Source organism: Suncus etruscus, chromosome 4 (assembly GCF_024139225.1).
Source record: "Suncus etruscus isolate mSunEtr1 chromosome 4, mSunEtr1.pri.cur, whole genome shotgun sequence".
Lineage (NCBI taxonomy): Eukaryota > Metazoa > Chordata > Mammalia > Eulipotyphla > Soricidae > Suncus > Suncus etruscus.
In genome coordinates, this window is record NC_064851.1 from 87,644,958 (window position 1) to 87,670,924 (window position 25,967).

General features: G+C 35.0%; 1 protein-coding gene and 1 pseudogene across 1 annotated transcript in view; one reads left to right on the forward strand and one right to left on the reverse strand.

Moving 5' to 3' along the window:
• Window positions 1–25,967, reverse strand: part of ROS1 (ROS proto-oncogene 1, receptor tyrosine kinase) — a 116,019-nt gene that overhangs the window by 67,050 nt on the left and 23,002 nt on the right. The window contains 20 exon segments of the mRNA XM_049772614.1: window positions 82–314; window positions 1,159–1,295; window positions 2,467–2,528; window positions 3,967–4,042; window positions 4,044–4,111; window positions 4,114–4,157; window positions 5,649–5,704; window positions 5,706–5,814; window positions 11,406–11,580; window positions 11,582–11,710; window positions 12,728–12,875; window positions 12,877–12,923; window positions 16,536–16,668; window positions 17,279–17,288; window positions 19,839–19,949; window positions 20,212–20,219; window positions 20,911–20,988; window positions 20,990–21,101; window positions 23,194–23,274; window positions 23,277–23,639. Coding sequence (XP_049628571.1) covers window positions 82–314; window positions 1,159–1,295; window positions 2,467–2,528; window positions 3,967–4,042; window positions 4,044–4,111; window positions 4,114–4,157; window positions 5,649–5,704; window positions 5,706–5,814; window positions 11,406–11,580; window positions 11,582–11,710; window positions 12,728–12,875; window positions 12,877–12,923; window positions 16,536–16,668; window positions 17,279–17,288; window positions 19,839–19,949; window positions 20,212–20,219; window positions 20,911–20,988; window positions 20,990–21,101; window positions 23,194–23,274; window positions 23,277–23,639 — 2,180 coding nt within the window.
• Window positions 1,610–1,813, forward strand: LOC126008178 (uncharacterized; annotated as a pseudogene).

Here is a 25,967-nt window from a genome sequence, read left to right on the forward strand (position 1 = left end):
TTTTTTTTAACAAAGAACAATTGCTCACTCTTTTTAGACACTTACTCTTTAGAATGGTAATAAAAATGCCCATTTTGGTACCTTTAGCACATATGATTTCACACCAGTCAATCCAAGAACAAGGAGGGCAAGCCTTCCATTTGGATATTTATTTTGTTTTAGAGGAGTTTCAGAAGTAAGTGCCAGGTGTGTTATTGCCTGCTGATAACGGATAAACTCTTTAGGGCCATGCAATTTGGGAGATTCTCTCCAGGAAATAAATAAGCTGGTGTCAGACTGCATTGCTATGTTAATGAGTTCAACTGCCTCTGGTACTAAAATAAGCAATAATGCATGGAAGCAGCAAAATAAGGAAATAAATAATGGAGTGGAGTCTTCACTGAAATAATTCAATCATGAGTCAAACAAATGAATGACAGTTTTAAAAGAAAATATGCCTTATATAACGATAAATATTTATCTGTGAGGCTCTTACTTATATTGTCTGATGATTTACATTTTATCTCCAGTTTAAGGATAAGTCTCACCAATAACACAATTTGATTTTTGTGAAAGTCATCAGAGATGGGAGCACCTCATAATAATCATCATTTCTTAGAATAACATTTTAGACTCCAGGCAATTTTTCTCTAAGGCAGTGCTATTTTACTTTAATGCTCAGTGGACTCAGCAAAAGACATATAGAGAAATAGTTCGTTTTCTTGTCACAGTGCTTTTATAGATCCTATAAATATATGGGAATAGGGTGACACTGTGTGGTGAAAACAAAGAATAATCCAAAAATAGCCTTACATTCTCTTTTCATTTTTATGAAGTATGAAGAAAACATATGCTTTTCTTCATCATCTTCTAGTAGGTATTAAAAGTAAGAAATAGGCCATTATATATTTTTCCTAAATTTTCTACAATTTTCCTAAATTTTCTAAAATATATTTTTTCTACAATTTTCTTTTGAAGATCTTAAAAAAGCTCACCTAGGTATAAAGGTGAGTACATTTGTATGTCTAAAACTGTCGTAAACAATTTTATAAATTATGGTGTCCAAATATAATTTTAAATATCACATAATATAGAGTACTTAGCATTTTTATACAATGCAAATAAACACAAAAATCTTAAGATCCCATGATAAATACCAAGACTAGGACCACAACTCACCTCCACTCTTAGTTTTTCCCCAAATCTCTTTTCCCAGAGGTAATTGTTCCAAAGGATCTGAATAATAATAATTCTTTACAGCTACCCATGTCATATATGTTGGAAATGATTGAAAAACTTCAATAGGGTTGAAATTCCTGTAATCAATTTTTTAAATCAACATATTTATGGTTCTTAATTTTTGTACAAACAGGGGAAGAACTATTTAATCAGGGAAGAAATAATTAAAATAGTTCCAAAAATTTTATTCACTAAAAATTTAAATAAATAAGTATTAAATATTTATTTTATATTTTATATATGCAATATATTATTTATATATAAAATATAAGTACATATTAATCATACAATATATGAATATATAATCAATTATGTAATCATTATATATGTCATATACTATGATTATCATATATTATCATATAATATAATTAATATATAATATATTAATATAATTGCTTCTTGGCCTTTGGCTAAGATCAAGTGTAGTAGCTGTTATTATCAGTTTAATATAATATATTAATATAAATAAATATATTTATATAATGTATTTTATAATTTTATTATGTTTAATTGTTCGATATTTAATTAATAAATATTGGGATCAGAGTGACAGCACAGCAGGTAGGGCATTTGCCTTGCACATGGCTGACCTGGGTTGGCATCCTATATGGTCCCCCAAGCTTGCCAGGAGTAATTTCTAAGCTCAGAGCCAGGAGTAGCCCCTGAGCACAGCCAGGTGTGGCCCAAAAACAAACAAAAAAAGAGAGAGATTATCTCTTCCTCTTCCAAGACCTGGGCTGTTTAACGCCTGCAAGTACAAATACAAATGATTGGTAACTTTCAGTTAACTTTGTGACATTCATGTTGCACAGGAAACTAAATTTCCTAATTAGCATTCACAAAATGTGTTAACTTGTGTTAACATTGCATTAGAAATTCAGCAAGAGTATTGTAAGGAAGTATATAAATGTGAATATGATAAAAATTAAACTACATTATCTGATAATATTTCGAGAGCCCACACTTATCTGTGCTCAAGATTTATTCTTATATCTGCACTCAGGGATCACTCCTGGCAGGTTTAGGGGACCATATGGGATGCCAGGGATAGAAGTTGGATTGTTCAGGTGTAAGGCAAGCTGTACAATATCTCTGGCCTAGCATTATATGATAATTTTTAGAAATAAAGCTTAAAAAGTTAAAAGACAGCCCTGAAGCCAATGGGCCTCAACTTTGCTTGTACTTGGAAATTACCTGGGAAACATAAAAGAAAACACTGATGCTTGGGTTTCACCCATAGAGACTTACTGAGGACGAGACTCAGAGATAATAAAGGCTCCACTGTAAAGGAAGTCAACGTTGAGAACTGCCTTCAACATATATTTATCAATCAATAAAAGGGCAATAAGATATTATCTCTATCAATAAAAAAACATCCAATGACAAACAGGTCTAGTCTTACTCATTCAAGTAGTCCAATTTGTCTCTGAAGAAAATTCCTTTTTGAAATATGTAAAGAAATGTTCAAGTAAAGTAAATAAAAAAGTAATTAGTAGACATACTTTGCTGCAAAGTATATAGTGCTTATGCTTTACCTCAACGTATATAGATGATGGTCCATATCACCTTTGACTTGGTTTAACTGAAAGCATTGGGTCACTAAAAAATAATAAATAATTACCTAAGGCCAATAGCCAAAAAGACAACTCAAATGGCACATAGCCAAATAGATAGTCCAAAGGACGAGATGTGAGCCAGACCACCCTGTTTAAAACTTGCATTTTCTGTAAACATTCTTGTCACTTGATAAGTAATAAATACAAAGTCACTCTCACTCTCTCTCTTTCACAGACACACACACACACACACACACACACACACACACACACACACACGCCTTAGCCTTATTAAATTTTTTCTTATACTAAGGTCCACCCCCAACTAGGAAGATTGTTTCATTTTCTCTTCTACTTTCCAATAAACCTTTCTGTTTAAAAAAATTAAAAAAATTAATAAGCACAAAAGCAAAGTATTAGGCATATGTTTCTAGTATAAGGATAATTAAAATAACTATGCTAAAGAAGGAGTGAAATACTCCAATTTATTCAATGATTTAAGAATACCTAGTGAGCGGCCAGACCGATAGCATAGTGGTTTGCCTTGTATGTGGCCAATCCCGAATAAACTCTGCTTCTATTCCCAGCATCCCATATAGTTCCCAGAGCCTGCCAGGAGTGATCTCTGAGCGAAGAGCCAGGAGTAATCCCTGAGCACCGCCAGGTGTGGCCCAAACCCTCCGCCCAAAAAAACCTAGTGAATTCCTATAAAAAAACAAATATACTAGATGTGAAAACAAAGTCAAATTATAAAGAATAATAGGCATAATCCCTTCAAAATAACACATTTCACAATATAACAGAAATAATGAAAGAATGTAATTACAACTATTATAAAAGGCATAACCTCTGGAAGGAAGGTAGACAGTAATATTTGGGTCCAAATTTGTTTTTAATTCCCAAAATCTGCGGCCTGTTGGACCACTGAAACAGATTTCTAGTTGGTGGGTAAATAATAAGAGAGGACAACAGTTTTCCTAGACATCAGGAAACTGTTATCTGCCTACTGGTATGCTTAGCATACTCCCAGATAAGATCAGAACACAATAATTTCTGCTGTAATAAGGTAAAGCATAGCAAGTTTCATAGTATAATATAGAAAATTTTTCTATCTCTGAAATTTTTTAAAAATTTTACCAGTGACAAGACAAAAACTCCTATCTCATCAGCATTCTGAATTTAAAAAACTTACCAGTATTTTATATTTAAATTTAGAGTAATTAACTTCCTTGTAATATACCAGATATCTTGGAGTAGGGCTGGTGATGCATACCACATAGGTTTGTTCTGGTGGGAGGTAATCTGATTGTGATGCTGGTGTTTGTGCTATTAAGTATATAGTTGGCTCTGCAATATCTAAAGCAAAAGACAGAAAAGCTATATCTAAAATAAAAAGAAAACAGATTAATTTAATCAAAACATAGATATGTATAGTAGTAACAGACTATTTACTAACCTTTTCTTTTTATCTAACTTATGTGGCTTAAAATAGTGAAATTACTGGAGATGATAACTAAAGACAAAAATAATTTTTTCCATACATTCTGGTAATTACTTAAGATTTCCAACAGATGGTGCTAAAGTGCCTTTAATAGCTAACATTCGACTAGAAAAATTAAGTGAACTCATTTTGAAGGAAATAATGAGAACATTATATAAATCAGATTTTGAAAGAAATTTCAATTATTAAAACTCATAGTCCTTTAGAAATTTTAAGTATATATGCACTATATCTTCATTAATCAAATATTGTATGCACTGTAAAAAATATTTTTTACATTTCTCAACTGTAAAATTAACACTGAATTTACTTATATGCTATTCAAATTTTAATATTTTATAATATATTCTATAACTGAATATTTTTAACTGAAGGTTTTGTTTCATTCATTCTTTCCTTATCTAGGAGTCATACTTTTACAGACATAAGTTGGCAACTTGAAATTACTTAACATTTCACATTACCCATGAGGCTGTGTAATGTGTAATGTTTTCAGTTAGATGAATTTAGATTTCAAACATATTTTGATTTTGCAATTCAGTAAAAAAAAAAGAGAGAGAGAGTTCTGCGACAATGTGATGTGCTTGTATCAGCCATGGCTTTGCACAGCATTGCACAGTAAAACTCTCGGAGCTTAAAAAGCTTAAACACACACTCACACACACACACACACACACACACACACACACACACACACTGGCAAATGCAAAATAAAGAATAGTAACTTTGGGGTCAGATCGATACCATAGTGGTAGGGAGATTGCCTTAAATGGGACTGACCCAGGTTCAATGTCAGCATTCCATATGGCCCCTCAAGCCTGCCAAGAAGATTTCTGAGTGTAGAGACAAAAGTAATCCTGAGAGCCGCTGGATGTAGCCCAAAAAAAGAAAAAAAAGTAACTTAACAAAAATAGCAACACATAACTAAGTACACAATAGATGTAGGTTGCAGTGTCATAAATAAGGAACTTTACCTAGGGGGTGGAGAAACTTAAAGCTTTATTCAATGTTTTTTGACACCAGTGAGAAATCTGAAGTATCAGAGGAGAAAAAAAGGAAAGAATAGTAAATATGGAACAGAGATGAGAAAATGAATAGGCAAGTTGAACAAGTTTTCCATATAAAGTTAATCACCATACTGAATAGAATATATACAAAAGCAATCTTGTACCGAGGGCAAACAGCTACCACATGGTGTGCAAGTCCTTGAGAGAATTTGGAATAGTGTTAAGAGCACATGAAGAGCTTGGAGAAACAACACTGGAAATGGGCACACTAGGATACTTTTCTGACACTAACCTAGAGAACAAAGATTTTTAATCCACTTTGGTCAAAATAAAAATTTAAAAAAAAAGTAGAATGTGACTTTTCACCTGAGAAAGGCTGCAGAACTGAGCTGTAAATATGTTTATTCTGTTGGTCTAGCACCTAGAACAGCTGGATTGTCTTTCTTTGCTTAATAAATCAGTGTGCTATCTTTTGCTGTGGTACTCCAATATAGAAGTTCTTCATCCACAGTTAAGCCAGTAAGTTTTCTTCCTGTTGATAAGATATTTAAAGAATTATGGGTCTCTGTGACAGTACAGCATTTGAGCAACCAAGATTTGAATCCTAGAACCTCTGAGACCCTCCAGGCATGATTCAATGAATGCAGAACCAGGAGTAAGCCCTGATCACTACCCGATGTGACTCAAAAACCAAGAAAAAAGATAAAATAACAAAAAAACATGTTTCTAAATAATTTTTTTTTTTGGTTTTTGGGTCACACCCGTTTGACGCTCAGGGGTTACTCCTGGCTATGTGCTCAGAAATCGCCCCTGGCTTGGGGGGACCATATGGGACGCCGGGGGATCGAACCGCGGTCCGTTCCTTGGCTAGCGCTTGTAAGGCAGACACCTTACCTCTAGCGCCACCTTCCCGGCCCCTTTTCTAAATAATTTATGAAAATCTTTTTATATATAATAATTGCTAATTTTGACATTTCAATATAAAATATAACATTGAGCTAAGGATTTTACAGATTTTCTTATTTTATTTCTGAGCCAATAAGGTAAAGACAATGACTATTGGGGTCAGAGAGATAACACAGTGATAGGTCGTTTGCCTTGCATGCAGCCAATCCAAGACCGAGGAAGGTTTGAATCCTGGCATACCATAAGGTCCCCCATGCCTACCAGGAGCGAGTTTTGAGCGCAGAGCCAAGAGTAACTCCTGAGCGTCACCGGGCATGACCCAAAAAAACAAAACAAAAACAAAAGCAAAAACGAAAAAAAAAAAAGACTAAAAAATAAAACTATTAGTTTTATTTTGTGGAAGTGAAAAGTTTGATTTAGAGAAGTAGTTTAGTTAGTTAGTTAGTTTGTTTGTTTGTTTTTGGCCGCACCCAGTGATGCTCAGGGGCTGGCTACTCCTGGCTATGCGCTCAGAAATCGCTCCTGGTTTGGGGGACCATATGGGATCGAACCACCACTGTCCATCCTAGGCTAGCACTTGCAAGGCAAGATGCCTTACCTCTAGCACCACTGCTCTAGCCCCAAGAAGTAGTTTTCTAGAAGTTACAAAGTTAGTAAAAGCACAATCAGGATTTACACAATACTTTAAGTTTTTAATTAAAAATTAAAATCATAGAAGCCAGAGAGGTGGTGCAGTGGTAAGGCGTATTTGCCTTGCACACATCTGACCTAAACAGAAAGCGTTTGATCCCCCAGTGTCCCATATGGTCCCCCAATACAGGAGTGATTTCTGAGCACATAGCCAGGAGTAACCCCTGAGCATCAAGAGTGTGGCACAAAAAAATAAATTAAAATTATACTACGCCATATCAAATAAGGTCAATAGAAATGAAAGTATGGGCAAGAATTCGGGAATTTGCTCTATATTTTCATCAGTGATTTGGAATGAATTTATAGTAAGCATTTTTCAAATTTACAGTAATGCATAAATCTTTCTGTCAACATTCAACTGAAAATTCAAAAATATCCAAAGAATCAGAATTAAAATAATAAAAACAAATAACATCCTAAGTTCAAATTTAGGATGCTTCTGTGAATTAAAAAGCAAAAGAATTATAACTTAATAATAACAAAATATTTCATAGTTTACAGGCTACTTATTGTAGGTTTTCGAATAATTTCATCTGCAAATGGGTGTCATATTTCATTGCAATAGAAGAGCTGGAAGTCAGGGAGTCCAGACCACTGGGAATGCAATAACCAGAATACCTCGATAATATAGTAAAGCAAAGGAGAATGACCTTTAAAATATATTGAGCAGCTGGAATGAAAACAAAAAAGTGTACTTAAAATTAAAAAAAAATGTTAAAAGTTTGAAGAGTGCTTCAATTATTTCTCTAAAGGAATACTTTTTAATGTTTAGGATTAAAAAATATTTCATCTAAAATCTTTAGAATGGAATGTGATAACTATCTCTAAACAATTGGAGACCAGGTCAATGAATGGGAGAACTTGGGGAGGAGATTTTGGAAGATTATTCATAATCTTAAAAACAACAGACTTCATTATAAAGTGATAGTGTTAAACAATGTGTTTGCATAGAGGTTGTTCTTTTCCATTGTCATGTCAACCAAGTGATATTTGAAGACACTGCCATAGTCTAAGTTTCTAATCTTATAATTATGAATTTCAATTACAAGTTGTATAAACTTGATAATTCTAGTTATTCGAGAATTCCCAGCACCTCAGATGATTAGGGAATGTTGCCAGGCATAAACCCTGAGTGCAGAGCCAGGAGTAATCACTGAGCACTGTTAGGTGTATGCCCCGAGTCAGAAGGGTCAAAATAAAGTTTGACCAAGAAAAGTTTTGTGCACCTCAGAGAAAGGATATCTAGGATACTCAAGGTACTCACAATGGTTAACCCCACAAAACTTAAAAATCCCATCAAAAAATGGGGAAAGGAAAGGAATAGACACTTCTCTAAGGAAGACCAATAGATGGCCAACAGGGACATGAAAAAATGCTCATCATCAATTATCATTAGAGAAATCCAAGCAAAACAACAATGAGATACTATCTTATATCATTGAGGATAGCACATATCAAGAATACTGGGAACAATATCTATTGGTGAAGATGTAGTGCGATAGGAACTCCCATCCACTGCTGATGAAAGCTGCCTGGTCTAGCCCCTATGGAAAACAATATGAAGGGTTCTCAGTAAACCAAGAATCGATCTGCCATATGACCCAACAATCCTACTTATGGGTATCTATCATCAGTACAGAAAAACACTGATCCAAAAGGATGCATGCATTGCAGCACTCAGTGCAATAGCTAAGTCTGGAAATAAACCTAGATGTCCAACAACAGATGAGTGGATCATAAAGATGTGGTATATATCTACAATGGACTGTTACATAGGTGTAAGGAATGATGCAATAATGCAATTTGTTGCAACTTGAATGGAACTGGAAGGTATTATGTCAAATGAAGTAAGCTGGAAAAAGAATAAATATAGAATATCACTTAGATGTGGTATTTATTTAGAAATGCAATGGTTTAAATGTGAGTTGTTGAGAATACTCTAGGTCCCAGAGTATGAAAAAAAATTGAGTGCAGAAGGAGAAATACAAATGAGGGAAAGGGGTCTTAGGTGCATTGGTGGTATTAGGAAAGTACAGAACTAAAAATCTAAGTGAGATTCAAAAATGAAAACATGAGATTCATTCTTTAAAAAACAAAATTAAAAAACAGTTCTGTTATGCTGGTGGTCTGGGGTGCAAGGGGTGGTGGCTTGGATTGGACTCTAAGAATATTGGTGGAGAAAGTTTGACAGTGATGGGGGGATTGGTCCTAAACATTGTATGTCTGAAACCCAACTATAAAATACTTTGTAAATCACAAGGATTTTAATTTTAAAAATTTTTAAGGAAATAAAGAAAAATATTATGAATTCAAAAAAAGCAAGTAATGTTCCTAATAAGACTGAACATTGAACTCATAGTTTATAGATAATAGACTGAGCTGTTCTAAAAGCTCTAAATATAACAAAGACATATGTTCAGTTATAACAAATAAACAGTTATTTGTAAATAATAGAAATGTTTGTAATTTTAAGATTCCACCATAAAGACTAGATATGGTCAATATCATTTTTTGTTTGTTTTCGAGGTCAGAGGATACACCTGACAATGTTAATGGGTTACATCTTGCTCTGCACTCAGGACTTACTCACGACAGTGCATTTGGAATACCAGGGATTAAACCTGTGTCGACAACATGCAAGACAAGTGCCCTATCCACTGTACTCTCTTTTGAGCCCTACTCAATATCAGTTTTGATGATGAAAATATTTTGTATTTTCACTGTGCATTTGCATCTTAAGTGACTTTTTGACCTCTGATACAATGCTAGTATGAAGGTGAATTAATGTTTTAGTTTATATCAGTTTACTTCATTTAAACTTAAATCACCATGTGTGATTATCATTTACCATATTGAACCATGAAGTGTAGACTTCAGATATATGTAGGCAATTAGTTAAAATAGTGTAGGGGCCGGTGAGGGGCGCTAGAGGTAAGGTGTCTGCCTTGCAAGTGCTAGCCAAGGAAGAACAGAGGTTTGATCCCTTGGTGTCTCATATGGTCCCCCCAAGCCAAGGGCAATTTCTGAGCGCTTAGCCAGAAGTAACCCCTGAGCATCAAATGGGTGTGGCCAAAAAACAAAAACAAAAACAAACCAAAAGTAGTTTGGAAGCTGTTGTTTGTTGGCCTTTATGTTATGTTTTTCTTCTTTTTTTTTTTTCTTTTTTTGTCTTCTCTGAGCAGAACCACACAACTTGAATCCTCTTGTTCTGCCTCATGAATTGAGGGGGAAATAAAAACGAAAAGGTACTAGGACCAAACAGCCATATGAACATTGAGTAGAAATAAAAAATAATCAGACTTAAACACCAAATCCAAAGTCAATAACAACAGAATCGATACCCCATCTACAACAAGTTACACTAGCACTCCAGGGGGCAAAGGAGGGATATATGGGACGCATGCTGGGAAGAGGGGTGAAGGGAGGACAGCCCTGGTGGTGGGAATGGCCCTAATTAACTGTCACTATGTACCTCAAATATTAGTATGAAAGATTTGTTATTCACTTCTGGTCACAATAAAAATTATTCAAAAAATTAGTTTGGAAGCTTCCAAATTGCTTTATGTTTTGTATATTTTTCCAAAATTACGTAGATTTCAACAGCTAAGACTCCTATTGACTGAACATAGAATTAAAGTGGTCATCAAAATAGAAGTATGGTACGTGGAGTATAAGTAAAAATATTGTAACAGGTCCAATTTTAAAGTCCAGCTTCTTTACTTACTAACTGTAACTTTAAACAGGTTACCTTAAACAAATTAGCTTTCTCAGCCTAGTTTTCTCATCTAAATAAGAATATTATCTATATATACATTATTGAGATATTATGAAGATTAAGTGAGGCAATCCATTTAATACATTATTAATATATAGTTAAACTCCACTAATTATACTTCTATTTTGGGGATTTGGTAGTCTGGAGGTATTATAAAGGGGTGGTTTGGTTTGTTGTTGTTGTTGTTTTTAATTAAGCACAAAGCATATTTCTAGTTCTGTGCTCAGAGATCACTCCTGGTTATGCTCAGGGGACTGTATTGAGTACCAAAAATCAAACTTGTGTCAGCCGTGTGCGAAGAAAACAGCCAAACTGCTATACTATCTTCCCAGTACATCTTTACTATAAATTATATTTAAAAAGTTAAAAATCCTCACAAATTTAGAAAATAATGTGAATACCTATATATAATATGTCTAGAGGTAACTTGAATTGAAGTATGCAAGAATATATGGTATAGTCCAGAGTTAACATGTATATTCTTCTGAATATACAGAAAATATAAGACTTTTTGTTTTTCGTTTTTGGGCCACACCCAGGGACGCCCAGGGGTTACACCTGGCTATGTGCTCAGAAATCGGTTCCTGGCTTGGGGGACCATATGGGAGGCCAGGGGATTGAACTGTGGTCTGTTCCTAGGCTAGCGCAGGCAAGGCAAATGCCTTACCACTTGCATCACCACTCTGGCCCCAAGAAAATAGAAGACTTTTTAATAGAATGTGAGGAGCTGCCATTGCATGTTGGTGTCTTACCAAGCAAAGCAGGCAACAGGATAAGGTACTGACACTGGCATCCTTCCAGATCCATAGCCCAGATCTCTTGACCTTTGACAAAGTATATTTGTGGTTTCTTTATGTCAGAAGTACCAATAATCATTAGTCCACTTAATTCGTGTTCAGTTATATTTCAAGAATATTCTTTTTTTTTTATTTGAATGGTTTGTGGACATAAGTTTCAGAATGTGATGTAAGGACTTATTGATTATACTGCAGTAGAACATCTGAGAGCCCAAATTAGAAATTTCAATCCAACATATGCAAAAAAAAAAAAAAACCAACTTGCAATTTAATAATATAAATAATAAATAATGGTTTCTGATAAAGGGGCAAGTACAGTTTTGGAGAGAATGTGCCCAAGTGTCCAACAACCTTTTGAATTGAGGGAGGCTATCAATAGTCTAGTTGTTGCTACAGTATTTCGAAATATTTCTTAGTAAATATATTAACAATTGAAGCCTAAAACCATAATCATCTTTAAATATAAAATATAGTTGTATTTGGTTTTTTTTTGGGGGGGGTCACACCCAGTAGCATTCTACACTGGCTCTACACTCAGATAATTGCTCCTGGCAGGACCATATGGGATGCTGGGATTCAAACCACCATCCTTCTGCATGCAAGGCAAATGCCCTACCTCCATGCTCTCTCTCCAATCCCTAGTTGTATTCTTTTTATCAATACAATCTCACTGTCTTTTATTTCTCTGCCTCTTAATACTAGTCAACAGTTTAGTTTCCAACTTAAGAATATGCTATTCAGAATGAAATTGCTAAGTGAAGCCCTTATAATTCACCTTATGAAGACAACAAGTTAAAATAAATAAGTTAATTAAAGCATTTTCTGTGCAAAAAAAATTCTGTCCATCAGCTACCTGCTCACATCTTTCCATTGTCTCAGTTTTGTACTTACTGATTGAGGACAAATATGATTGATTTCATATTATTAATATTATTGATATGTATTAACTATTTAACTTAATAAATTAATATTAATTTACTTAAATATGATTAATATGAGTAATTTCATATTATTAAAGTTAGTGATCTAATGATGTGTTTTGTTTTTCTGGTAGTAACTAGCTAATTTTAGCGTAGTTTAATTGCCAATATGAATTAAATTTATTTGTAGAGCTTATAACTTATATAAATAAACATGTATTATGAGCTAATATAGTGAGCTGAGTAATTTAACATTTTATTTTTCATACCTTTGACTTCTAATATTAAAATCAAAGACAACATTAAAGATATCTTTCATTAGAGAAATAAAAACAAAATATATTTCACATACCTTACAAAAGAATATACAGAAAAAGAGATTGATGAATTCCTGCTGCAAGTTTTCAGCTTCCTAGGGTATTTTATATTGTGTTCAAGATCAGTATCAAATATTTTCATTCCATTTTTTGATTCTTTCAACACAAAGAAAAGGTGTCTTGAAATAATCCATTGTAATTATCATGATATCGAGAACTACATCATTTCGAAAAATCTTAATAGGTAAGAAAAACACAGTTGAAAACTATATCTTTCTTTCAAATTTGAGAACACTTCTGTAATTATTAATTTACTTATTAGATTTTTTTAATCCAAAACATCAACAACTACTGAATAGGTGCCACTGTACTTTTCTGGTTAATTTCAACCACCTCAGTTTCAAGTATGATCCACAGACCAGTGTTACAAGACCACATCTTTAGTTAAAAATAACTCATTGACTTGATTCAAATAGTAAACTGCCCACTGAATTACTTGAATGATTTTAGAAAACATTAATATTTAGAAAACATAAAATGTAAGCCTTATTCCCAAAACTTCCTTAATGCTTATATTTTATATTTTTATGAATTTCCAACACTCACCTAAGAAGCAATTACAACAAATATGTTTTTTCTTGACTATTTTCTCCTTTTATTATCCAAAATAAATTAGTTGTACTTTAAATAGCTTCCTAATTTTCCTTTCCCTCCTCAGCATTTAGACTCTCATATACGTACCTCATACTTCCTATCTAGATTTCTGTCATAATCTCCAAATTATCTCTAAATCATTACTCACCTTGCTAACTAAGGTTCATTTTAAAAATGCAACTTAGCCATATTATGGGTCAGTAAATTTCCTGAATGGCCTAACGTTGTCTTTACTTCTGGCATTTGACTACTTTGTACAAAAAAGTAAACCTAATACATTTAGACTCAGCATAGCTCTTCAGATTAACCCCTTGGCCTTAATTTTATTACAGCCACAGTTCCATTCTCAACTCCCTCTATTTATAATTCCAACTTTCTTGTTTCTCTATCTTTTGACATACTACTCCCTCTATGTTTCCCTGACTATTCCTGGCTCATTCCCTTTGAAGTCAAAATGTCTTTTCAATTCTGCTACTACCATCATATCAACCTGGGTTGAGCATCTATTTATTCTCTATGATCCTACTGTTTCCTGCCTGAAGCACAGGAAGCAATCCTTTTATTGCTTTTAAACACCATAATACTTTTATGGTGTTTTCCTATCTTCTCTATTATTAACACTCAGTGACTATGCCCAAGCCAGGGACTGTGCTACATGCCTTATGTGGATTATCAATTAATCTTCATAGGAACCTATCCAAAGCCACTACATAACTACAGCAATGCAATAACCAGCTAATGGTCACAGATCTAGTAAATAATGTGGTCAGAAGTAAATACAAGTTTCAGATTCCAATTATCAGCCAATTAAAAACTCTATAATACTATTTTTTAATGTTAGACTAATAAAACTATTCAAGGAGTGTGATATATTTTTAATTATTATTTTGACCACAGTGGATTACAAATCTTTCACAGTATATTTTAGGTACATAGAGATATTGAATCAGGGACATTCCCATCACAAATGTTGACCTTCCTCCACCTCTGTTCCCAGCATGCATCCCATATCCCCCTTTTTTACTCTCTGAGCTGCTAGTATAAGTGGTCCCCACTGTGTCTAGCTTGTTGTAGATTGGGTATCGATTCTGTTGTCATTGGCTTTGGATTTGGTGTTTAAGTCTAATCATTTTTTTATTTCTACTTAATGTTCATATTACTGTTTGGTCATATTATTATTTCCCCCTTGATTTGTGAGGCGGAACAAGATGTTTCAATTTATGTGGTCCTGCTTGAAGGAAAGAAGAAAAAAAAAATAAAATGGAACAAAAATCAAACAAGCAAAAAATGGGAGGAGTCCTTCAGGGGATATAAATAACAATTTAAGAGAAGAAAGGGAAAAAAAAAGAAGAAAACCATAACGACAATACAAAAAAAAAAATCGAAAAGCACCACAGCTATAAAGACAACAATCACACAATAACCATGTCCTGAAATAAAAACAAAGCACATATCATCCACGATGTAGCAGAAAGTTTGCAGGCACCACCGAAGGACCAAGGGGAAAATAAAAGAACATGTATAGAGCCTGTAGTTATTCCCATGACAGTATACTTCAAGGGCAAAGAAACCCTGTATCTCTTAAACCAAGGGAATTCCCTTTCTAATTTCCCCAATATTTACTGTGCCTATGCAAGGAAAAAAAAAAAAACAGGAGAAGCACAAATTAACTTTTTTTTTTGGTTGTGCTATTGTTATTTGTTGCCCCCCCCCCAGCTTTTCTTTTTGTGTATGTGCTTTGTTTTGTTTTGTTTTGTTTCAGAACCGTGGTTATTGTGCGGTTGGTATCTTTATTGCTGTGGTGCTTTTCAAGTTTTTGTTTTATTTTTTTAGTATTGTTTTTAGGTTTCTCCCTTTTTCTCTTTCTTCTCTTAAACTGATATTTATAGCCTCTAGAAAGACTCCTCCCATTTTTTGCTTGTTTGATTTTTGCCCCATTTTATTTATTTATTTTTCTTTTTTTCAAACAGAACCACATAATTTGAACCATCTTACCTCGCCTCACAAATTGAGGGGGAAATAATGGAGGGTACCAAGCCTAGACAGTCTTATGAACATTAAGTAGAAATAAAAAAAATGATCAGACATGCTAGACACAGGGGGACCACTTATACTAGCAACCCAGGTGGTAAAGGAGGGGGATGTGGGATGCATTCTAGGAACAGGGTTGGAGGGAGGACAACATTTGTGGTGAGAGTGCCCCTGATTCAATATCACTATGTACCTAAAAATTTACTGTGAAAGATTTGTAATCCACTTTGGTCAAAATAAAAATTTAAAAAAAAAATGAAGAAAGTATAGTTTCAGAACAAAAAAAAAAGCACAAAAGAAAAAAAATAAGCCACAGGGAAAAACAACAACAATAACAAAACCAAAATAAATTTATTTGTGCTTTTTTTTTTTTTTTTTTTTTTTTTTTTGCATAGGCACAGTAAATATCGGGAAAATTAGAAAGGGAATTCCCTTGGCTTAAGAGATACAGGGTTTCTCCACACTTGAGGTATACTTTCATGGGAATAATAACAGGCTCTGTACATGTTCTTTTACTCTCCCCTAGAACCTGCTGACCCACCAGCTGCAGGGAGTTGGATACATGTGGTGCTGAGCTGAAGGAAAAAGGCCTCCATCACCATCCACCACCATCCAGCCCCATCCAAAGGGCCTATTTATTATTTTATACAACAAAAATGTGCCCTGAACGTGGATTTGAACTCTGAACCCAAGAGGACAGCTATCATGGTGAGATTCCTGTTCTGAGGTATGATTTTGGCTCTTTTCAGGTGGAATAAGCCCAAAAATGTGGGCCACCATGTGGAGCCATTTTCAAAGATGGCCAAGACCTCTTCTGGGGATAGAAAGGCCATTGAAACAAGGTTGGTGGAAGCTTGGATCACCCCCAATCGAGGCCCAGGACTGAAACTTTGTTGCAAAAAATTATTTTTCCAAAAAACTCAGCCTACTCAGAGACTGATGGAAGGCTTTTATTGGAAAAGAATGAGAAAAAAGTCTGTTAAGAGTGGACTGATTTCCCATCATGACTTTTAACCTGAACTTGGATTTTGACTTTGGAAATTTCGGACTTTGGACACAGGTGACCCTAAGTTGCTTTAGCTCCCAGGCAGAGGCTGCAGTGACAGAGAGCTTTGGCAGTGGCGGCAGCGGCAGCGAGCATCACTCTCTCCGAGAAAAAGCACCGAAACTCCCTCCTTGTCCTGCAGCAGGGCAGAGCAGAGAGCTAAGAGGCTGCAGCTGAGAAGCACCACACCCAGACCTGTCTGCGGGGCTGGGACTCCATGGAAGTGAAGCCCCATGGAAGAAGCCCGGTATCTGGACAAATGGTTTTAGGTGAAGGGAAAAAAATGGGAAGCCCACAGATTTTACACAAAGTCTAGACAATTGGTGTTGGTGATGGAATAAAATTAGGTAGTGGTTTCTTTTAAAAATAAGGGGAGAAAAACAGCACAGACCAACTAAAAATTTGATTTAAAACCGCCTGCATTTAACTTTGTTTCAGGTGTATCTCTTGATTTAAGTCATTTTCTTGCCCATTTAAATGTGCTTTATTGTTTTCCATAGTTAATGTTTTCAATGGCATAATGTTTTACTGTGTATTTTAATGTACTGGCCTGTTTTCAAAATGTATGTTCTGTATATATGCTTTTGTAGTTTGTGTGTAGGGAAAAATTAATACGAACATGAATGTTTCAGAAAAATGGGTAGATGATATAATAGGAACATGGAAGTTCCAGGATAAAATGCTTAATTTTAAATAACATTAAGAGGTATAGGAACTAGGAAGTTCCAGAATAGTGCTTGGTAGAAAGCATTAAGAAAATTTTGTTACAGTTGTATGGTGTATTTTGCAGAAAAGTTATGTTTTTGGAAAAGGATAATATATTAATTTTCACTTTAAAACTTGTTGCTATGGAAATATTACTTGCCTTTGGCTATAGGTGGAAGCCAGAAAAACAAAGGATAACTTATGCTTTTTTATTTTTATTTAAAAAGGTAGGGCAGATATTACCACACACCCTCATTCTTCGTGTAACCTTACCTACAAGAAAGACCCTCCCATTTCTGGGAGGGGTCTTGGGAAGGTTACAAAAGGTTTGGCCTCAGGGTAAAAAGGGGGTTTGGCATGAATGCAGAATGGAAGAGGAAGAAAGAGGAGGAGATGGCTGAGGAACAAGGTACAATGCAGGGCTGAATAGAAATCCAGCATAAAAGGTTATGAAAGAAGCCACACATGTTGGCTAGGGCATGAATAAAGCTAATATTTTCTGGAACCTGTCTGTGAATGATTTCCTCGCCTCTACTTGAACCTGCTGACCCAACGGCTGCAGGAGTTGGATACACATGGTGCTGGGCTAGAGTAAAAGGGCCTCCATGATCATCCACCACCATCCAGCCCCATCCAAAGGGCCTATTTATTATTTTATACAACATAATATCACTAGATTATTCCTTGTCATAGCATACATTTTAGCAGAAGTTACTTCATGTTAGCAACTCATCACTATAGTCCTTAACAAATTTATTCCCTTCATCAATTTGCCTTCTATACCTAGAAGTATTTATAATTTTCTATACTTGCTAACACAAAAAACACTTCACCACCTTTTGATTATTTTTCTTAACTCTGTCCACACCTTTAAAATAGTCATTTCACTTATTTTTCTTTTATGAGTTTGGTTGGTACCATTTTGCTTCAGGACATTGACATACAACTTAACATTGTATTGATATAAGACATGATTTAAAACATAATTAACATACTAAATAGAAATAAAATTTTCTATTAATCCAAAGATCTGGTGATAATTAATTTTTCAATAATATTTCCCAAAATCTTAACCCTTAGAGCAGGGAGTAGAACCAATACTCTTTGAACCTCTTCTTTTCCAAACAATGTTCCATGTACTTTCTTTGTCTCACTTAACAAAACAAAGATATAAAGTAGAAATTATCCACATTTTGAAAATGAAAAACCTGAAACTCATTGGGATTATTTTGCCTAAATTCTCCCAGATTAATAAAAGAAAGTTTCAGGCTCAAGATATTCTGTTGAACTGCTTTTAATTAGTATTACACTACCTCCTTAGTCTAACTATAGGTTAGTCAGAAAAGCTTTTTTACTTTTAATCTAAGTAAATCAATAAAATAAATGGATAATTATAATTATGTCATTTTCTTACCTAGCTGATTAGATGGTATTATCATCTAGTCAACATCACTATTACACCATTTCACAATGAAGTTTCTTCATACCAATATCTTCTGAGCAATTACCCACTTGTTACTTAATACTCTCTTTTGACAAGGTAACTTTTTCATTTTATTCTGAACTTTCTACAGCCATTTCTTATTTCAGTCTTAAATCAAATTAATAAATTACTTACAATATAAGCTTTTACTGTAAGATAGCATTAATAGAGTAAAATAATACCTGATAAGTATATCAAATCTGTCCTTGGGTGACTCCCTGAAAGGGGGTCTGTACTTTATGGCATAGAGAAATCTCTCAAGTAACTTAATTGAGAAGCAGTTGGAGAGTAGGGAATCAGAACCCCCATCTGGAGTTCAGGGAAGGTTGTTGGTGATTATTGGTTGCTTGGTTGGTTGGTTGGTTGGTTGGTTGGTTGGTTGGTTGGTTGGTGCTCGTGGTTGTGGCTGCTTCTTTTGATATTTACTTATGACTGTTTCTCCTGGATGCTGGCTGTATTTCCCAAAAGACTTAAGTAGTGATTTCTGAAGGGACCCTGGCTTCTTTGTCCTGCCTATTCCCTGTTAAACTTGGTCTGATAAAAAAAACCCTGTCTAACCAGAGTCATTCCTGTTCAGCCTCAAACAGAAGGGAATTTCTTTACAGGCACAAATCAATAAATAACCACATACTGTATAATAAATAACACTTCCAATTGCAAACTGACACTATCTTAGTAGTATCACTGTCAGCAGAGTTCAGTCAATATTTTTCTTTCACTCTCAAGTTGATATAAAAATACTCTTTTCTGCATATTAAAATCAATTTTATTATTTTAAAATTCTCTCTTGACCCAGCAATTCTACTCGTTTATATTAATATCTTTATTTAAACACCTTGATTACAAATATGATTGTAGTTGGATTTCAGTCATTAAAGAACACCCCCTTCACCGGTACAACATTCCCACCACCAATGTCCCAAATCTCCCTCCTCCCCACCCCACCCCCGCCTGTAATCTTATATCTTCATATCGCTTACCATAAAGGCTGGACTAGATGGCATTTCCACCAGCAGTGAATAAGAGTTCCTTTCTCTCCACATCTCCGCCAGCACTACTTGTTCTCATCCTTTGTAATGTGCGCCAATCTCATTGTTGTTTTGATTTGTATCTCCCTGATGTTTAGTGATGTTGAGCATTTTTTCATGTGCCTTTTGGCCATTTGTATACTCTTTTTTTTTTTTGAATATTGAATAGCATAGGGAGTTTTGTAATAAGGGATTTGGCATTTACCTGATACATTTCCTAATTCAGAAGATAAGAGTTCTCCTGCATCAAAGGTATTTAATGGTTTGCTCCACAGCCCATCTTTTTTCACAACAATGATAAATGGTGACTCTGTAGCTACGTAGTAAAAAGTGATGTTTAAAAATATGGTCACGGGGCAGAGGGTGGTGGGATAGGATGCACTCTGGGTCCATTGGTAGAGGGAGGTTGACTCTGGTGGTGGGAATGCTCCTTATTGTTTGTTGGGAGCCAGATCCAGTGGAGCTCAGGAATTAACCCTGGATCTAAGCAAGGGATCACTTCTGATTAATTTCAGGGACCATCATATGGAGTGTGTGGATTAAACCTGGTTTAACCAAGTGCAAGGCAAACTCCCTACCAGGTAAACTATTGCTCCAGCCCCATAAAATATATTTTTAATGTCTTCATGGTTACCCTTATTAAGTAAAAGAATACAAACAATAAATAACAATATAAAAATAAAATTAAAAGTTTGGAAAATATTGTGAAAGAATATAAATAATAAAATTAACCATCATATTCAATACATTATAACTTTTACATACTTACATTGTATAACAAGTGTGTAGTGATGTGGATGGTTGTTCCTTTTTTTGTTCATTTTTGCTTTGGATACTGATGGCCATTGTCCCAAACAGTGGCCCAAAAGTAATTATAATAACAGTAGTAAAAACAGTAAAATTATCTTTCTATATTTCTTCAGTCTGCAGAATTTATGCCATCATTTCAACCTCTCACTAATGTCTTCAACATTTAAAAATTCCTGTTGTTTAATAAGTCTGTAAAACATAAAAGATATAAAAAATAAAATCATTGCTTCAAATGTATCTATAAGCTTTAAATAGCAGACCTTTAGAAATATAAATTAAATTAATTATGGTGTCTTATTTGCTTTCCTAATTTTAGATACAAAAATATTCAAGAGGTCAATATATCCTTGTTATAATTTTCTTTACCATATTGGATGACAGAAACTTTAAAGGACATAATAAATAAGACTTTTTATTATTATTCAAAAAAATATTTCCGTAATCAAAAACATTTTCTTATCTGGCACCAATTAGTACCAGTCAAGGGATCTGACCAAGGGCCTCACCCCTTAGAAGAACTTGTTTTCACAGAAACCTTGTACTTCTTGGCACTCAGGTATGTTGAGCATAGTCTCATTTATGTTAGAGAAAACATGAGTGACTTCAAGAAAGTTTAATACATTGATCTCATAAGTCCTATTCTGCAATAAAGAAGTGCCTAGTCAGAAGTATTAAACAATATTACTGACTAGGCTTGACATTTAAAGGGTAAAGGATTGTAAGTAAATTCATCTATAACCTTCTCGTGTATAGGTAATGGAGCAATAATACATTTTATTCCCACTGTTTATCATAGTTTAAAAATATGAGTTGCACAAAACCCATTCTACCTATGCCTCTTATTTCACTTTATAAAAGAAGTTAGCATTCACAGCAAAAAATGGTATTCTTCAGTTAAATCTTTATGCTTGGGTGCATAGCATTATCAGAGGGGTTCTCTACAACACCAAATGTAACAGCTTTTAATAAAAGTTTGACTGGAGGGGGCGGAGAGATAACATAAAGGTAGGGTGTTTGCCTTGCATGTAGAAGGATGGTGGTTTGAATCCTGGCATCCAATATGGTCCCCTGAGCCTGCCAGGAGCGATTTCTGAGCATAGAGCCAGGAGTAACCCCTAAGCGCTGCCGGGTGTGACCCAAAAACCAAAAAAAAAAAAAAAGTTTGTCTGAATGTATAGTATAATGTCTAAGGTATTTTCCTTCCATGCAAATGACCGGGATTCAACTCCTGGTAGCTTATGGTCCTTTGAGAACTGCCAGGAGTGATCCCTAGTGCAGAGGCAGGAGCAAGCCCTGAGCACCATTGAATATGGCCCAAAATGAAAATCAAATAAAAATAAGTAAGCAAAATGTTAATTATAAACTCCAGTAAAATTCCCAGTGTTTGTAGAACACTTTCCTCTGGGGAACCTGAATAATACTCAAAAAAACTGCCGATTAAATTTAAACCAAATGGTATAAAGTTATAAAGCAAATAAACATAGAAAACTCTGACTTCGGGGCCGGGCGGTGGCGCTGGAGGTAAGGTGCCTGCCTTGCCTGCACTAGCCTAGGACGGACCGCGGTTCGATCCCCCGGCGTCCCATATGGTCCCCCAAGCAGGAGCGACTTCTGAGCGCATAGCCAGGAGTAACCCCTGAGTGTCACCGGGTGTGGCCCAAAAACCAAAAAAAAAAAAAAAAAAAGAAAGAAAACTCTGACTTCAATTAAAAAGCAGCCAGTTTTTGTTAAATGTTTTATAAAACATGGGCTGACTAATTATAGCTAATAAGCTACATATGGTCCACTCAGGTTTTGTAAACCAGTTGTACTAGAAAACAGCATCAGTTACTGCCTTATATATTCTCTGTGACTGTTCATATATTACACTGACAGAGTTGAGCAGTGCAGCAAAACTCAAACTACAAAGCTGAACACTTTTTCTATCAATTTCTTTCTCTCTATAAAAAGTTTGCAACCTCTGTACTTGATAGTGTCCTGTGTCCTACTTATATATATATTAAATTGAATTTTATGACATTAGCATTAAAAGATACTGATATTGGAGCCTGAGTGACAGCAGAGTAGTAGGCATTTGCCTTGCATGAGGCTGACTCAGTACTGACCTGGGTTCTATCCCCAGCATCCCATATGGCCCCCGAAGCCAGGAGTGATTTCTAAGCTCATAGCCAGGAGTAACCCCTGGGCATCACCAGGTGTAGCCCAAAAACCAAAACAAACAAACAAACAAAAAGATACTGATATTTTCATTTTTGAACAGTGAAAATGAATGCATATTTTTGCTAAGTAACTTGGGCCCATGTCATTCTGCTAATAAATAACAATATCAGCCTTTGAATTTATGCAGGATGATACAAAGACTACTTGCTCACTGACTATAAATTCTGCCACCCTGGAGATAAAGGTTCCATTTCAGAAAGTCTTAGAAAGTTCTTCAAATTTTTACAAGATTGCAATAGCTACAAAATCTCAGCACAAGCAGTCAAATCCCCTCTTACATATAGTTGCCAAGATTACATGTCAGCTCCTGACTTCTAGTAGACAGATATTTTAAGTAGTCTCTTGGGATATACATAGGAAACATATTCAGCTAATGCAAAACTAATAAAAACAGAGCAAATACAGAAAAGCTTTTTGTTAACACTAAAAGAAATGGCTAAAGCTTCCTGGATGGTGCCAGGGGAATCAATCATATGTGGAGGCTCAAAATTCCAGGAAGTTCAATACCCACACTGTAAAAGGACACTCACTGACTTCTATGGCAAGTGCAGGTAGCTTTCACTGAAGTAAGGCTTTATTGGAGCCAAAAACCACAGAGAGCAGTTGAGGCGGCCAGGCAGAGGATATGGCTGGGTGTAGGAAGCAAAGACAATCAAGTTACCAAATCAAAATTCTTCTATATGACTCAGATCATATCCTACAATAAATTTATTGAAAGACTAGGAATTCTATTGGAAAAGAGCCTTACCATCTGTCACAAGGAAGATGTTGTTTTCACAAGCAAAACTCACATCCTCACAGGAGGCATGAGGTAGGATAAGATGGGAAGCAGAGCCATCTAGAAATGTTGATGTAAAGAATTAGGCAGTGTCATTGAAGTAAATGATTCCTTTAGACTGTGGCTTTACTCTCAACAATCTCCACAGCTTCAGAATCCCACCCAGGTGGTATGGGAATTCAACTCTGTAAATGCCATCTCTCAGGAGATAAAAAAAAAAAAAACATACCTGACATAGGAATAAAAGAAATGCAAAGGGAGTCAATGACGTGTGGATAAGTAAACACCTGAGCTTATTGCTTTAATTTGCTTTCCAACCAGAATCATATATTTCCAGAGTCATTTAGTACAGGATTTCACAAGGTGCGAAATGGTGACGGCAATTGTTAGATATGCTCCAGTCACCAAAGTTAGAAGTGGAAGCATTAGAAGTTTTCATCATAAGTTACAATAGTTTGCTTCATAATTACTATACATAACATTTTAAGAAAACATAGCTTTAAAAACAGTAGTTTTTTAGTTATTTTAATGAATTTATTCTTACAAAAATGTATAGAATATAAGCATTACATAAAGTATATTTAATGCAAAACACTTTTCACCAACATGTAAAAAATTCTTTTTATAAGAATTTATTTAAGCACTTTAAGCATTTTTGTAAATATTAGCAGTTGGGTTTCAATCAACAAATATACACCACCATTTACCAGTGTAACTTTCCTGCCACAATTGTCCCTCATTTCCCTCCTCCCACACTGGCGCTGCCTGTCTTTGGGGCAGGCATTCTATTTCTCTCTCTCACTAACATTGTCATGACAGTAATTAGAGTAGTTATTTCTCTAACTGCGCTTTTTACCACTCTTTGTGGTAAGCTTCATATTATGGGCTGAGTCTTCCAGCCAGCATTTATATTGTCTCTGGGTATTATTACCATTCTTTCCTTTATTTTTCTTAAATTCCACAGATGAGTGAAACTATTCTGTGTCTCTCTCACTCTGACATATTTCACTCAGCATGATAATCTCCATGTCCATTCATGTATAGGCAAATTTTATGACTTCATTTTTTCGACCAGCTGCATAGTATTTCATTGTGTAGATGTAGTACTATTTTTTTAGCCACTCATCTATTGTCGGAAACCTGGGTGTTTCCAGGTGCTATTGTAAATAGCTATTGTAAATGTCTATTGTAAATAAAGCTCTGATAAATACAGGTGTGCTGAAGGCATATTTCTATTGAGTTTTTGTGTCCCTAGGGGATACCCCTAGTAGTGCTATTGCTAGGAGTGCTATTGCTGGATCATATGGGAGCTCAATTTCCAGCTTAATGAGGAATATCCATATTCTTTTCCAGAAAGGTTGAACTAGGTGGCATTTCCAACAAGAGTGAACGAGAGGTCCGCATCCACACCAGAACTGATTGTTGTTCTTTTTTGTGATGTGTGCCATCTCTGTAACATGAAATGATACCTATTTTGATTTGCATTTCTCTGATTATTAGTAATATGCAGTATTTTTTCATGTGCTTCTTAGCCATTTGTATTTCTTCTGATGATGAGGTTAGATTATTTTTCTTGTTAAGTTCTGTCAGTACTTTATATATCTTTAATATTAACCCCTTATCTGATGGGTATTGAGGGAATAGTTTCTCCCATTTTGTGAGTGACCTTTGAACCTTAGATGCTGTTTCCTTTCAAGTGCAGAACTAAAATTGAAGTGCCTCAATTTTATGTAGTGATGTTTTTCTTCTTTCTTCCCATTTTCTTCTTTCCCTCCTTTCTTCCTTTCTTTTCTTTATATCTTTCTTCCTTCTCTCCTTCCTTTTTTCCTTCCTTCCCTTCCTTCCCTTTCATTCCTCCTTACCTTTCTTTCCTATCTTTCTTCCTTCTTTCTTCTTTCCTTTCTTCCTTCTTTCTTTCCATTATTCCTTCCCTTTCTTCTTTCATTCCTTTCTTCCTTCTTTTCTTCCTTCCTTCATTTCTTTCTTCCTATCTTCCTTTTTTGTTTCTTTCTTTTTATATTATCTTTATTTAAGATCTATGATTACAAGCATGTTTGTAGTTAGATTACAGTCATAAAAAGTATACTGCCTTCACCAGTGATATCTTCCTGCCACCAACACCACCCATCTCCCTCATTCCCTAAACCCTGCCTGTCTTCGAGACAGGCCTTCCATTTCTCTCACTAACTACCATTGTCATGATAGTTGTTGGTGTCGTTATTTCTATCTGCACTCACCACTCTTTGTAGTAAGATTCATATAGTGGGCTGATTTTTCCGGCCCTCATCTCTATTGTCTCTGGGTAGTTTTGCCATACTGTCCTTTATTTATTTAAGTCCCATATGAATGATACTATTCTGTATCTACTTTTATACCTCTAATTTATTGCACTCAGTATAACAGTTTCATGTTCATCCATGTATAGAAAAATTTCATGACTTCATTTTTCCTGATAATATTTCATTCTGTATATGTACCACAGTTTCTTTAGCCACTCAACTGTTGTTTGGCATCTAGGTTGTTTCC